The 15,415-nt window shown below is 36.8% G+C and overlaps 1 protein-coding gene across 6 annotated transcripts in view; it reads right to left on the reverse strand.

Moving 5' to 3' along the window:
- The window catches only part of PHKB (phosphorylase kinase regulatory subunit beta), an 83,178-nt gene that overhangs the window by 29,199 nt on the left and 38,564 nt on the right, over positions 1–15,415 (reverse strand). For all 6 annotated transcript variants that reach the window (XM_063334431.1, XM_063334432.1, XM_063334435.1 and 3 more), the window contains 5 exons: positions 11,699–11,776; positions 9,618–9,776; positions 5,124–5,218; positions 416–471; positions 131–224 (listed from right to left, as the gene is read on the reverse strand). In XM_063334431.1, coding sequence (XP_063190501.1) covers positions 131–224; positions 416–471; positions 5,124–5,218; positions 9,618–9,776; positions 11,699–11,776 — 482 coding nt within the window. The remainder of the gene's footprint in view (positions 1–130; positions 225–415; positions 472–5,123; positions 5,219–9,617; positions 9,777–11,698; positions 11,777–15,415) is intronic.

Raw genomic sequence — 15,415 nt, forward strand, 5'->3', positions numbered from 1 at the left:
TGAATTAGAATAACACAAAAAGGTAGATAACAACCTTAAGGATATGCAAGTCTAATAGCTTGACATAAATTCCTAAAGTTAAAAAAAAAAGTATAGGTAGATAAATAATTTTAAATGCAAAATTCCTTACTTTGACAAGTTCTTTTTGGGCCCATATCTGAATTGGTTCCACCTGCTGGGGGGTCTGAGTTTGGATTCCATACGTGTTCAGAAAAACTTGTAGGCTACGAATGAAATAATCACAAATTTAATGACAAATTACAGAATAGTCTTAGTTTTAAAAATTATCTTGGCAGCAGATACCCAAGTAGCAATATTATATTCTACAATTCCTTAAATACTTTTTGCAAATTTAAGATGTCTGCTGTTCAACACTTCCCTAATACATACGTTCTTATGAAAAGTAAATACATACCGCTGACTTTCCGCTATCAGGGCCACATGTACTACCAAATCATTTTCTAAAGGACCCTAGAAAGTAATGAAAAAATATTTATTAGCACTTACTAACGAAATATTGTGTTAGATATACCATGAATAGGGACAATGTCTGTTTAAACAATTCACGAGTATGACAGACACCGCTCTCTGCATTGCTTTTTCTTACTGTGTGAACAAATTGAAAGAACACCACAGGACTACAACTTGTAAATCTCAAAACTTTGGGAAGACACTTCTACCAATACTACTTTGCAAGATGCATTTTGGAGAATTAATAATAAATAGGTTTCTGGTAATTATTTCCACTGTTTGTTTTGATGAGTTTTTGGTTGTTTTGTTAGATTTTAAAAAAAAAAGTAGGAAAAATATTTTGCTTCAAACAAAAATTCAGAATTAACATAATCTATGTATTTCCTTTATGCCCGATATGACATAATGTTTTGATACAGTTTTTTGTAAAGAGTGAAATAACTCAGCTATTTAGGTAACCGATAATATTCACTTTGAAATAACGAACTGATGATTTCAGCCCTTTACTTTGAAATATTTTGATCAGACAGCTACTCTTTACAGTTATATGAAAGATATATTACGTTGTACAGCAGATAACAGCATTTCCTTGCATTCTTTATAACACAGATACTTCACGTTTGAAATACATACTAGTATTTTGCATCAGGAAACCATGCACATAGGAATGAATTGAACATGTTGGATGAAATCATTGACCCGGCTCCCTGAGTCTTGACAAGGCCATTCACCTTTCTTTTCCCTGGCAGCAGGTATTACTGCTAAAAAATGAGACGTCTGAGTTATGCCTTGTTCATTTCTTCTCTGGCATTCAATGACTGTAAAATCAACAAAACTAAAAGCAGCACACATTTTCAGTCCTAAAATGCTTTTTTTCTACTTTTGCCTAGAAACTGCCAGAATGTGAACGATTAAAGTTAAATACATCTTCTATCAATTGATTATATAAAAATACAGCATTTTCTGAGAAGAGAGATGGATAGACATATTGATTTGGAACAGAAAGTTCAGAGTGAACGCTTGCGCGTTCAGGCATCTGTGAGCCTTGGTATCAAGTCAGATCTTACAGATTTGCAGAAGAAATTCTTGATAACATTTTCCCAAAGTCTTTCAGCTTTACATTTTCGCTAAAAATTTTGGTGGCTTTGTGATGTGAAATAAGTGTGTGATAAAAGTATGTCCACAAAGAGACCAGATTAAGCAGTCAGAAGTTCAAGTAACATTAAAAGATTTTCCTCCTCAGAGTAAGTTTATCATGCTATCAATTCCATTTATACAAACAGTAAGAAAACTCAAACCAGTTCTCTACTGTAATCAGCGTATTGTGTTTATCAAACGAAAAGCAAAGACACCCCCTCCCCCTGAAAAGGAGAGAACCTCCTCCAAGACTGTACTGATTTACAGACAGGCTGTGATCTAACATGGGGAGAAGTCTTCAAGTTAAGGCTCAGATTAGTTATTCCTGTATTAATGACACACTGAGTGGGACTGTGTTCGCATAGACTGTAAGTTGTACATAAATCTGTGCGTCCTGCATCTCCACTGAGGTACGTCCTTCTGCGACACCAGCACTAATTAATGCCTGTCGTACACAGAGAGCCCCAATGCCACGGCTCATTTATAGCAGCCAGGATGTGGTGGTCCGAACACTGGCCATAATTAAGCAAATGCATCTGCAGCACAACTGGCACAGCACAAGAGCCGTGTGAAAAATAGATAGACTTTCAAAAGTATTGTGGAAAAATATAACTATAATTGCTGTACAACTACAGAATTGCTGTAACATTAAACAGAAAGTTACTTTCATTGTCATTTAACATGTCAAGGCCTGGAGGATCATAAATAGTGCTCTAGAAAAACAGATCAAAATAACAGCTATAATACGCATGCAAAAGTATGTCACTCTCTTCAGTAATGATCATGATATATAGCATTTGCTATGTATTAAAAAAAAAAAATGGAAAAGCATTAAACTCCTAAATATTCCACTGAATAGATCTTGTCATTGTTAAAAGTTCCATTTAATGTCTTCAATTTCACTTTTGTCTAATAACGCAAGATAAGGTGTTGTTTGCACAACATCAATCACCATCTCCCCAAGACACTGCAACAGACCCCCCCACCCTCGGCTCCCCCTTCTGCCTCGCATTTTCATATTAAATAGTGGCCAGAAGGATCCGTTTCAACGATATTCTGCATGCTGTGCACATGATAAATATACCCCAGTGGTTTCAGAAGACCAAGATAAAAGACGGATCAAATTAGTTGTTCTTCCTCTCCAAAAATGAGGATAAAAAAAGAAATGTAGTTTTTAACAAGGTTATTAACTGTTGGAGGCCGGATAAAGGGAAAAACCCCTGCATCCATTCCTGGCACAAGCAGAGAAAGCAGCTCAATATTAGTCTTTTGCTGCACTCTCACTGGACAGATGCTATCACTATGTGCCTGGCTGCCCACAATCCCAGGAAATCTCAGAACTCTGAAAAAAATCCATTCATTCTGAACATGTGAGAAAGTGGGCACAATATTGAAGAACACCGATTAAAATGGTACCTACTGGGCTTTCCAAGCACATGGAGCGAGATGAGGAAAACAGAACTAGGGCGCAACAGAAGAAATTGTACGTAACCCAAATAATCCACCTCGCTGCTACAGAACTACTACTGAATTGTTACAAAACACATCTGCTTCTGGAAGCATCTAAATACTGCTGAATGGTTTATGGTCACTGCTACCAACACACCAGATTTTTTACATTAAATACAATATGGACACACATGTACCTTAAATTCTAAAATAACATTTTACAATTTCAGAATTGTGTTATCTGTGGTAGACGACTGCACTAAGAGAAATAGAAGAAAGAATATGCTTTTAATTATCATTACAAAACAAATCATCCAATATGATACATCTCTCTAAACATTACTGATGCCAAATATGGGAAACTTCTGCCAAAGTTTTAGCAAATTTAAGCAGCTAAAGACAGCCTTTGAAGGGAAAGATTAACAAGCATCAGCTCCACCAAGTTGAGAAGAGCACAATTGGTCTTTCAAATAATTCGAGCCTAGACAACTGTTGAATGATGAAAGGACATGTTTAAGCACTTGACAATGACAAACCGTCTAGTCTGATTTGCCCAGTGACAAAGCTTGGGGTTTTGGGTTTTTTTTCATCATTTGCAGATGAAGCAAAACATCAAAACCTAGCCGTTTAAGTTCTTTTCAATTCTTTCAACACTGTTGAGCTTTTAGAGTCTCTGTTATATTGCTGAATTTTATTGGGTAATTGCATTTTACTAACTAAGTTCTTCATTGATCTGCAAAGTGGCCACTAGGGAGTAAGTTATGAGAAAATAAATTATTGTGGCATTATTTATTATCTCTTTTGGGAAGCTCTCAGGGCAGAGGCTATTTCTCTCTGATCATCTGGAAATTCCCTATCATATAATGGGTACCTCAAAAAATAGTAAAAATGCTTTTCTACTAGAACATTTCCTGCTGAGTCACGCAGTGTCTTTAGAAGAAACTATCATCTTCTTCAAAGTGTTCATCTGTGGCATATTAAAAGTTACTGGTTTCAAGAATCAAAGAATAAAGAATTTTGATGGGCTGCATGCAACGCTGACTCAATAGAGGCTTCTTCTAATGGCACTCCTAAAAAAGCACATGCTCTCGGCAGCTCACAATTTCTGTAGCATTCATAATTCCATGATGTAAGAACAAAGTAAGAAACCGGGAAGAAGTGAAGTCACTGAGGTTTCATTATCTCCTACGAACAGGGCAGAAGTGTTGCACTGTGAACAATGAAAGTCTCCTTATGAATGAGACAATACCCAGGCGCTTGGATTACCTCAGTTACAAGAAATAGTAAGAAACAGAGGTTTTAAGCACCACTTGAATAGAACAAGAAAAACCTTGTTCACTTCTGATCTTGGAATAAATCTTAAAATAAGTACTTTGTATTTTATGCTTCAATAACAAATTCACAAGGAACTTTCCAAATACATATTCCTTATACCAAGAAATAAAAAGGCTGAAAAACATTTCTTGGCTACTCATTTCCACACATACAGTTCTTCCCTCTCTAATAAAAGAAGTCCCCTACATACAGGCCATGCTTCTGTCTTGTTATCCTGTCTACTGCAGATTTGAATGATGACGTTTCACGCATTGCCCACCCCTGGGCTCTCATTCCTGCTGTGTGTTTAAGCCAAATACAGGAGCACGTGGATATACCGTGCACACCAAAACAGAACCTGATCCTTGTAGCTCTTAGGAGCTTTAAATGCAAAACATATTAATACACTGAAGTGGTAATTAATTTGAAGGAATAAAATACGGCAGGCTCATTCTTGCCTTCCTGACATACCTTAACACTCAAAGAATCACACCTGTCTATTAGCAGCTATTTCAACTCACATTTTCTGTATCATTTCGATTGCACCACTTAATTTGAAGGCAAACGTGCACCGTGGCCCCAAAACTGCAGATGTTATAATCATCCTCTTGAAAGCAATCTTCTATCAGCTAAGAAAATGTACGTACATTTAATAATTTCCTAACACTTTAACTGTAATATTAAGAGGCTGTATATAACACGTAGATGACAATTTCTCAGTAAAAATATTTTAATACTAAGCTTATGCTTACCTGATTCGAAAATCTCATGCTAACGTTCCGCTGATCTTGTGGAGGTACATAACGCCCAACAGGGTCCAGATCTTTAGGACTTACTAATTTGTCAGCTGAAAGTAAACAATAATAAAAATACAAAGTTACTTCAGTAATTTCTGCAGCTTTTGTGAAGGAAGCATGCAAACCTATTTTATGTAGTCAGTTCTGCAATAATCTGATTTAGATCAATGATTTACAGATCAAAATGACAAAACCATAACAACTTTAATGACTCAAGCATCGTTCTTGCTATAGCTAATTATAATACTTTAGTATATAAAAACAATCCTTTATTTTTTCACAGAGATTTGTTAAAAGAATATATGCAGACAACAGACTTCACAAGTCATATAAAAAGCCCTCAATCCACAACCATGGAATTATTCTAGAGCTTTAACCAGAAACTCGGTGGTTACCGTCAAAAATTGTTTAGCTTTGAAGAAAAGCAGACAGCCTCTATCTCGAGGTAATCACACCACTATAATGCTGAAAGGGGCAAGGGATATCAAAGATAACTCTCAATACAATAGCTCAAGAAGAATTGTTAAAAACCTCAATTAAATATATTTGAAACCTAGCAATTTCTACATGGACTTCTTTACATGAAAAAAAAAACCAAAACAACCCAACCCAAACCTAAAATTCCATTATTTTAACCTTCTCCCCTGAAAAAAAAAATACTAAGTACTCCAATAAAAGTATACTATTAAGAAGTTTCAAAAAATGCCTTGACTAGAGGTTCACAATCTACTGTGAGCTGTTATGCCCTTCAAATAAGCATTGTCCTATCAAAATCTCATTCTGACATGAAACCACATCCAGTCAAAACCCGCCTGGACGCGTTCCTGTGCAGCCTGCTCTGGGTGACCCTGCTCTGGCAGGGGGTTGGACTAGATGATCTCCAGAGGTCCCTTCCAACCCCGACCATTCTGTGATTCTGTGAATCACTATTTAATTTCTGCTACATCACTATTTAATTTCTGCTACAGAGAATGTCACAGTGCATCTTCATTTCTCTTATATATGTCAACAATTTTGCACATATCCTTTAAAAGCCCTACACTAGGAAGTCAGCTATGAATCTAAAAGAGAAATAACTCATGACTCCATTAGCTTTAATTCAACTACAACAGAAAACCAACGCTGTCTTGGTAAGAAAAACATTTCTGAATTTCAGCATGTAGTACATTAAGACAGCAGTTCATAAACTCAAAATATGTCCTGGCTCAAGCTTAACCAGAAAGAAGAGAGAGCAGAATGGACGGTGCAGTGGAAAGACAGTGCCTGGGTGGCCAGCGAAGGACACCGTCCAGGCAGTTCTGGAGCTGCTGGTGCCGGGAGTGATGCCAGTGGCTCGCAGCTACAAGTTACTGCGGCCACCTCCTGTCTCCAGGCTTCTGCTGGACTCCGGCCAGGGAAGGACCCTGTCCCTCTGCTCTGCACTACTGACCCGCTGAGTCATGGTGCACGTACAGGTGGTTATGTTAAAAAAAGAAAAAAAGAAAAAAAAAACCCAAAACAAAAAGAGAAACTAGATTGTGAAAAATTACCATGGAAAATTTATAAATATGCCAACACATGAGTTAGCAAAATACATTTTAAGGAAAACAGTCATCTAAGCTCCAGTCCACACAGTCAGACTTCTCATGCTGGCTAAAGGCATGGAAGTCACTTAAATCATTTGTAGTCATGCTGATGCTATCAAACAGATTACAAGATCAATGGACTCTGCCTCATAGTTCTTAAAAGCAAGAGCGGTTTCTAGAATACGTGTTCTATTGCCACTGTTTTTTACATGGATTTCCATTGCTCAGTGATTAAAATATATAGTCAGAATAATTTCATATTTAAACCAACTATACCAATAGACTAACATATAATTTAAGCTAACTTTCAATATTTACAGTTTTATTTAAAAGAGGAATGTCAGTGAATATGCATCACTATTATCACAAATACAAGCATACTGGGATGCAAGTGCAGAGTTTTGTTTGTTAACTCATTATTTGCATCAGCAACAGCTGACAACATTTAATCCATTTGGTCTTTACTGTAAAAAATATTGCTAAAAACTCTTTACTTTGTTCTAGACAGCACCGAGTCCACAGAGAAGATATAAAAATTACAAGGAAGAGGACAGGAAAGCTAAGAGCACTACTAAATGAAAGCCTAAACCGAGTGAATTGTCAGTTGGATAAAACAGCTGAACACCTGGCATTCCTTTCCTGTGCGCTAAAACAGGACCTGATATATCATAAAGGCTTTACAAACCGCCTCAACCAGGGCAAGAAAGAAATTCTATGAAAAATTGAATCACTGCAAAATGCATGATTTTTTTCTTCATAAACAATTTTTTCAGTTGCGTGGGTATGTAGTGACTCCCAACAGCCGCAGGCAGACGCTTTCATTGTCTCTGTTGTTCAGAGCCTTTATCAGTAGGATCAAAATTCTGATTTCACTACTTCTGTCTGGCCCTCTGTGGGAGGCAGCGAGATGGGTAAGAATTGATTCAGTTTCATCCTGCTGCATTTAGAAAAGTTTGGATCTCAGCAGGCAGACACCAGGCCCACAGACAGAGGCAGGATCTGGAAGAGGTTGTATTGTAAGCTCGCCTAGGCTGAGCAAACACAAATTAATTGCTACCCTTGAGGCAACACAATAATTTCTGGAATGGATGATGAAATGGGAAATGAGTACTTTCACAGAAATGGAAGTGTTTGGAGCCCCATCCCTGGAGGTGTCCAAGCCCCATATGGGGCTTTGAGCAACCTGGTCCAGCGGGAGGTGTCCCTACCCAGGGCAGGGGGGTGGAACGAGATGATCTTTAAGGTCCCCTCCGACCCAAACTGTTCTACGATTCTATAAATCAGGCTTCCGCTTAATTAGCAACCACCAACAAGCAAAGTAACACACACACAAAGACTTTCACCAAGGACAAGATTGTTATTCAGGTAGGTTTTCACCCAGAAAGGAACAAAATTAAATGCACTAATTATAAATTAGTATGACTAAATGGAGTTCCTGATACAACAATCACTGGTGAATAGATTTAGCTTTGTGATTAAATTTCCAGACCGTATTTGCAAAGACTATGAGAGAAAAGGAAAAAAAAAATATTTTGAAAATAAGCAGAGAGGAATGAAAAGTAGTGAATACAGTGGACAGAAATTTTTAAAACAAAAGAGGAAACAGTTACTAATGAGAACATTTCAAAAAGAGATTTAGCACAATTATTAAAAGAAATAGTGTGTAAGAATGTTCAGCAAAGGAAAGAATTGAAACAAAACAAAGGAAAGTTATGGTACTCAAACAGCATTTAGCAAACAAGCAATACAATTTCTTTAACCAGCATTCTGCAGGTAGAGAAATACACAAACATTAGTACAAGCTGAATACTAGCAGAATTACTACAGTACTCCTGCACGCATGTTTGAGGATTACTTGGCTAATACTAAGAGGTTAAATTAAAATTTTTTTCATTAAAGGTGAGCTTGCCTGCATATACTTTCCAGTATTGGCTAAGAAAGGAATTATGGAAGGACGAGAGTGAAAGTGAAGAACAGGTGCAGCACCAGACGGGCTCTGTTCTTCCATACCTAAAGAGACATCCACTGTCCTTGCCAAGTCTGGAATTTTTAAACTCCCCTTCAATGTTTCTCATTTTTACAACCAACAGCCTGTTTCCCTTTACAGTGTTCACAGAAAAAAAGGTTTTTAGAACTCAGTCTACTGACTACTAGGTAAATGCTGAGCATGTTAAAATAAAGTAATATATCTTTCTCCTAAAAGAAATATTAAGAAAAAAAATCTTAACTGCAAAGACTTTTCTGGGTTAACAACTGTTTTTGCATTAGCCTTTGAATCGTCTCAAATGAGACCAGGAATTCATTCGTGACTGAAATTCACCATAACAACCTTCAATGGCCAAACTTTGAAAGGCACTCTCAAATGTTCATCTAGTGCCTCCTATTTTAAAGGGTAAAAATAACACGGACTGAAGAAAATATTAACTTTATCTGAGACTGCAACTATTCAAAGTTTAAACTTGTCTTGCTTAAAACAGTAAATAATTTGAATTAAATGCTACAGATCACTTACGAACATCACCGTACAGGTGCAGCTGACACAGTTACTCCAGAAATCATCATGTTAATACATTTTGTCATGAATGAAAGGAATTAAGTCAGAAAACCAGAAAAAGAAACCTATCATGTTTAGAAGATTTTCAGTATTCTATAAAATATTCCAGTAAACTTCATAGTATGTTGCATGCAGCATAAAATTTTAACATATAGAATGAAAAGCAATTTTTGCCTGTCACATATGTACCGAAGCAGAGGACACGTGCCACCCATAGTCTGTTCAAACCTCAAGCAAATGTGTTTGTTCAGATTCATGAAAAACATTAACAAGACAAAATCCTTCACTTTGGACAAGTCAAAACCTGCTAGAATTTCCTCAGCCTCTTACCCAGGAGTTTTGCAATGATGTAGACTGCCTGTCCCCATAGGAAAAACTTTCCATCGCGTCCACTGTTACTGGGAAACCGTTTCTGACTGCCAGGGTTCTTCTTTTCCAGGTCAACAAAATCCGCTGGCACGTAGTAATACTTGGGTACAACAGGACACCCTACAGAGTTTTAAAACAAGTACAGTAAGTAAATAAATTCCAATTCCCTTATTATTTGATTGTAGTCCCCTAATAAAGCTGAAGTGGATTCAAAACAGAAAATTATACCCTACCAACAATTTAATTGAACAGAAAGACTGTTGTCATTCATTGCTATCTCTCAAAACCACACTGTAGGAAACCCCGGGCAATATTAAACTACTTTATTCTTCACCAAACATTTCCACAGGATTTCTTCCCAGAACGCATACATGGTCTGTGCGCACCTTACTGTGCAAAAAGAAAAGTAGAATATTTCTCACCTAAAGCAAAACGCAGTACAGATAACAAACCATAATCAAATGAATGACAGCTGCATCAGAGTGAAACACGTGGGGGCGTTTCCCTGCATTTAACACCAGCTCAGTATCAGACAACTTTTTCTTAGCCAAAAGTAGTCAAACATTTAATTAAATGAAAAAGATAATTTTTTGCACGTATGCAAAAACAAGTTAAAACAGACATTTTAATTTTGAAACATCATGAAACAAAATGGCATGTCGTCTTCATTGGAATATAGCACATCTATCTAGAATTACGCCACAGGTATAATGATCATTGTAGATTAACCACCTTTATTTCAACACTTTTTAAGTGGACAAGAGTCAGGAATTTAGAAAAAGAATTACAAATGATTGACCTAATTATAGGCAATACAAAAGCAAATTAGTATGCTTTCTGCAAAATTAGATTTCACCTTAGTATTGCTTTAATTTTGAATTTATTTGGATAAAGAACAGGTGATGAACAGAATAAAGTTGCAGTGACTGAGTGAGACCCAAAAAAATTACTAGCAAGAAGCTGAGAAAAATTGAAAAGTGAAAGTTATTAGAGACAGAATATTCAAATGAGTAAGGTATCAAAACACACCCAGAAATTTTAAGACGAGACATTCATGATGACATTCAGCAAGAGGAACCACAAGATTAGTTTAGTGTCCATGGAACTTCACATAGTCATTAATAGTCAGAAAAAAAGCTCTGATCAGCAAGGTCAGAAAATTTGATACGTATTGAAAATTTGCTAAGGAATTGTCTGTATTTCTTACAGAAACTAGTTCACTTCAACAAGTATTCTAAGTTCAAGGAACAAGCCAGACTAAAATACTCTGCATCTACTTGTGTAACTACCGCAGATGTCAAGAACAGGTGACTAAAGATGCTGCATTTTAAAATCAAATTGTCAGTACATTGAAGCTTGTTCTGTTCTCAGGACTTTTTTTTCCTCCCACTCAAACTTATGGTCTTTTTTTTTTCTTTTAACTGAATTTTGGATGGATGTGCCTGTAGGCCATCAATAGTCTTGTCTGCAGTTCCACTAAAATTCTGGAGTGCACAATTTAAGTAAGAGAACATTTATATTAAAATTAACATATTGCCATTTTCACTGCTGTAAGCTAAAAGCAATCTCTCATATATATATATATGTGTGTATATATATATACATGCCAAATTATTTTTTAAAATATTGCAAAGTTAAGTGACAGTGAATGACCCAATTAATTCCCTACTGTATCCAGGTGGAACATCGGAAGAATCTGAGTGTTGGTCGTTAACATCTTCCTGCAAAGTCACAGTGAACTTTGTAAATAACGAAGCACAGGCAAAGGAGGGGAGGAACGACTGGGTACAGTGTAAATCTTACATTTGTATGAGTAGCATTTTTCCAGCTAACATTACTTTTATTATCACACTTTATGATGCAATGTATCTACAAGCAAGAGATTATTTTAGTATTAGTATTTTGCCATCAGGAAACATGGCAATATTATTACTTCTCCTTTGCTCTGACTGCAATATCCATTAATAGGAATCTCAGTATTTTAAAAAATTCAGGTCAATAAAAAGATACCGCGTTTTAGAAGAATGATTATCAGATAATACCTTCAGATGTATGTTGAAGCAAAGGATCCAGGAGATCTTGATATTCCTTTACTTGTGCAGGATTTCCTCTAAAAACTCCTAAAAATAACCAAACAGTAATTGATTTAATGGAAGAAATAACTTTTCCGGGAGCTTAATGTTCATAAAAGAAGAAGAAAACAAAAAAAATCTAGTGTTTATTTTTCAATGGGGTAGTGCCTACACACTAAATAGTTCATGAAAAGTAAAAGACTAAACTGTAGATCCTCATTTACTGCTACAGGTAAATCTCCCAGGGATCATGAACCAGCCACTGAAATCCATGGCAAGTTACACGGGATAGTAAAGCTGCGAACTCAGAGAGGCTCAGGAACTGGAGACAGACAACCAGCACACCCAGCTGTAAATAACTTCCCAAATTAAGAGCAGAATGAAGAAGCAGAGGTTGTGTGCCAGTCTGGAGACAAACAAGCAGGTTCTAAATCTTTAGGACAGAGCAGCAAGCTATCTAGAAGTGTTGCCTAGAGACCCCAATAAATACATACAAAAGGAATTTGAAGTAGTAAATTGAAAAATTCCCCTCCTAAGATTTTTAGATGGAATGTTTACATTGATAAGTTACATATGTATTATATCTTCATATTATAGAGAATTCAGACCTGCTGACATTTCTTGCGATATTAAACAGAACGGTCAACTCTTTATGATGCTGCTTTTGGGGAGAAATTGTTAATTTGGGAGTACCAGTACCTTAAATGTTTTTTTCTAGCAGAACTTAGTCATCCCAAATGAATCCCAGATGAATACTAATATGACCAGTGTTCATTTCATCAAAAGTTCTCCCATAAAAAGACACATCAAAAATACCAAAAGCATTTCTGTTCATCAAGGAAAACGTGGATGAACTTGACAAGTTACACTGACTTTTTAAAATAGAACATTTTTTAACATTTAAAGGGGAACAAGTGGGATGAAAACTTTTCATTGTACATCTTTCACTCATTTCTGTCCCTGGTTTTCCTTTTCAATTACCATATTCTTCCATATTATGAAAAATAGCTGTTATGTTTCCCTCCTTATCCTAGAAAATTACCATAATCCCTCACATTCGAACAGAAATGTAAAAAAGCTTTCAAAAATGCTATTCAAATTTATCTTATACAAAAAATAGTCATATTGATTTATTTTAGTTCAGTCCTTTCCTACAGCTATAGATGCTTATCTACTACCCAGAGTCCTAAACAATTTCCTTTTGAGAAAAATCCTAAAAGGAAATGAGTACTAAAGCAGCCTTTTTGTATTCTTAAGAAGGGTGAATTCTGAAAGGCAAAAATAAAACAAAAGAAAACCATAAACTCATCCACTGAGAACAAATATACCAAACCAGCTATATTAGAAAAAGTTTAGATATGTTTTTTGTTAGGCAATATACGTATATAAAAAAAAGTCACAAAAACTTATCTTTTATGTTATTTTAAGGATATCCAACAAATTATTCTACTGAAAAGCCAGAATGCAGTAGAAAGCTGGAGTCTGACTACTGTATAGAGATTTCTTTCTTTCCATGGCTCTTCAGTGCTGTACCCAAACCCAAAGCTTGACAAGTATTGTTCATTCCATTTTCATTCCAAGTATATATACAGGAATGAAATCACTTGCCAAGAGAAACAAATGCAATGACAGTTTGCACACAAAAAAGGGTGTATGTAAGTGACACAAAACACTTGAGTACAGTCGTGACATAGAGCAATGTGATACTCCGACTATTTGTAATTTAGTCTTATTGGCAGATGCTGTAGAGGATAAAATGATGCATTTATGTGATCATACAATTGCTTTTATATTAAGAATCATCTAGTGAAGATAAGAGTTGGGTAATAATGATCATCGTCCATGAGAAATAAAACAGTGTTCTTAATACTGCTAGAAAATGCACAACTAATTCAGTAGTACCTACTTGCCAGAACCATTTTAACTTTCCATATCTTAAAAATCCTAAAAAGCTGTTATTGACAAAACAGAAAAGTTGATGAGCTAATTAGTTTCTTATAAATGAAAATATAAGTGAATATATAATATAGTTCTGCTAATCTTTCAAAAAGGAAACAATGCAAGAAATTTTGCTGATGCGAACAAAACTGGTGGGTTATGGACTATGATGTCCCTGCCATGGCAGGGGGTCAGAACAGGGTGATCTTTGCAGGCCCCTTCCAACCTGAACCATGCCATGATTCTATGATTTACAGGACTCTCTCCCTCCATATTTAACAGGGCACTGTCCCGCTGTTATACAGGTAACAAAATCCAGCTCCCAGGAGTTACCTAGATATTCAGCAGCTTAATATACTTTGCTGAAAAGGTTTTCCTTTGTGCTCTGCAAGCGTGTTGGATGGGCAAAGGGGCTTTCAGCTGACCCAGTATTCACAATGTAGCAGCTTGAGGGTTGGGTTTTTTCCCCAATGTTTTCATTATAAAGACAGTCAACTGTAATGTACTCCTCCTCCTATTTCATGGTCTTTTTGCAGTTTAAGTCGCTCTGTCTAAGTCTAATTTTGCATTAAGGAAGCTTGTGGATTTGGAGCTATGTGCACAAAATCTACTAATAGAATTGTTCTATTTGATGAAATTGTGGTATGGAAAAAAAGACAAGGACAGTATGTGCAAAGCATGCATCTTGTACTTTTTCTTCGTAATACAAGAAGATTAAAAAGCTTTCTTTATTCTTCTCCTAACTTCAGTTAAAGAGCATTATCTTTCTTGTTCTTTCCAAAACTGCAGCATTAAAATGTCACTGCCTTTCTCCTCAATTTTGGGCATCACTCTTTGAAAAACATCAAGCATTCCTTTAGAAAAATCAATTGTGAAACCTTATTACAGCTTCAAACAAAATATTTTAATCTGTGGGTGGCCACAGAGGAGTCTAAGCAGATAGCAGATTTCTATGCACCTCACCATCTTTATTTGAAAATCTATTAAACTATTCCACACGCTAAAGGGAAAAAAAACCCAGATGGCCAGATTTTCATCCATTTACAAATTTTTTTCATGGCTGTAACTCTTACTCATTTTCTTATTCAGACTTCTGTTCTATGTGAGTTTTAGCTTCCATCCTGAAATCATCCCGTTAACTTTTTTGGTATGTCTCCTATCACGGAATGGCAGGGCTGGAAGGGACCTCTGGAGATCATCTAGTCCAACCCCCTGCCAGAGCAGGGTCACTTAAAGCAAAGTGCACAAGAACGTGTCCAGGCGGGTTTGGAATGCCTCCAGAGACGGAGACTCCACCACCTCTCTGGGCAGCCTGTGCCAGTGCTCTGCCACCCTCACAGTGAAGACCCACCCTTGAAGTATTTAAAAGCATTGATAAGATCCCCCCTCAGTCGTCTTTTTTCCAGACTAAAAAGACCCAAATCCCTCAGTCTTTCTTCATAAGAGAGGTGCTCCAGTCCCCTCATCATCTTGGTAGCCCTTTGCTGTACCCTCTTCTGGCAGTTCCCTGTCCTTCTTGAACCGGGGAGCCCAGAACTGGACACAGTACTCCAGGTGCGGCCTCACCAAGGCAGAGTAGAGGGGGAGGATGACCTCCCTCGATCTGATTGCCACACTCTTCTTGATGCAGCCCAGGATGCCATTGGCCTTCTTGGCCACAAGGGCACATTGCTGGCTCATGGTCATCCTGTTGACCACCAGGACTCCCAGGTCTCTTTCCACAGAGCTGCTCTCCAGCAGGTCAGCCCC

Source organism: Chroicocephalus ridibundus, chromosome 4, assembly GCF_963924245.1.
Source record: "Chroicocephalus ridibundus chromosome 4, bChrRid1.1, whole genome shotgun sequence".
Taxonomy (NCBI): Eukaryota; Metazoa; Chordata; class Aves; order Charadriiformes; family Laridae; genus Chroicocephalus; species Chroicocephalus ridibundus.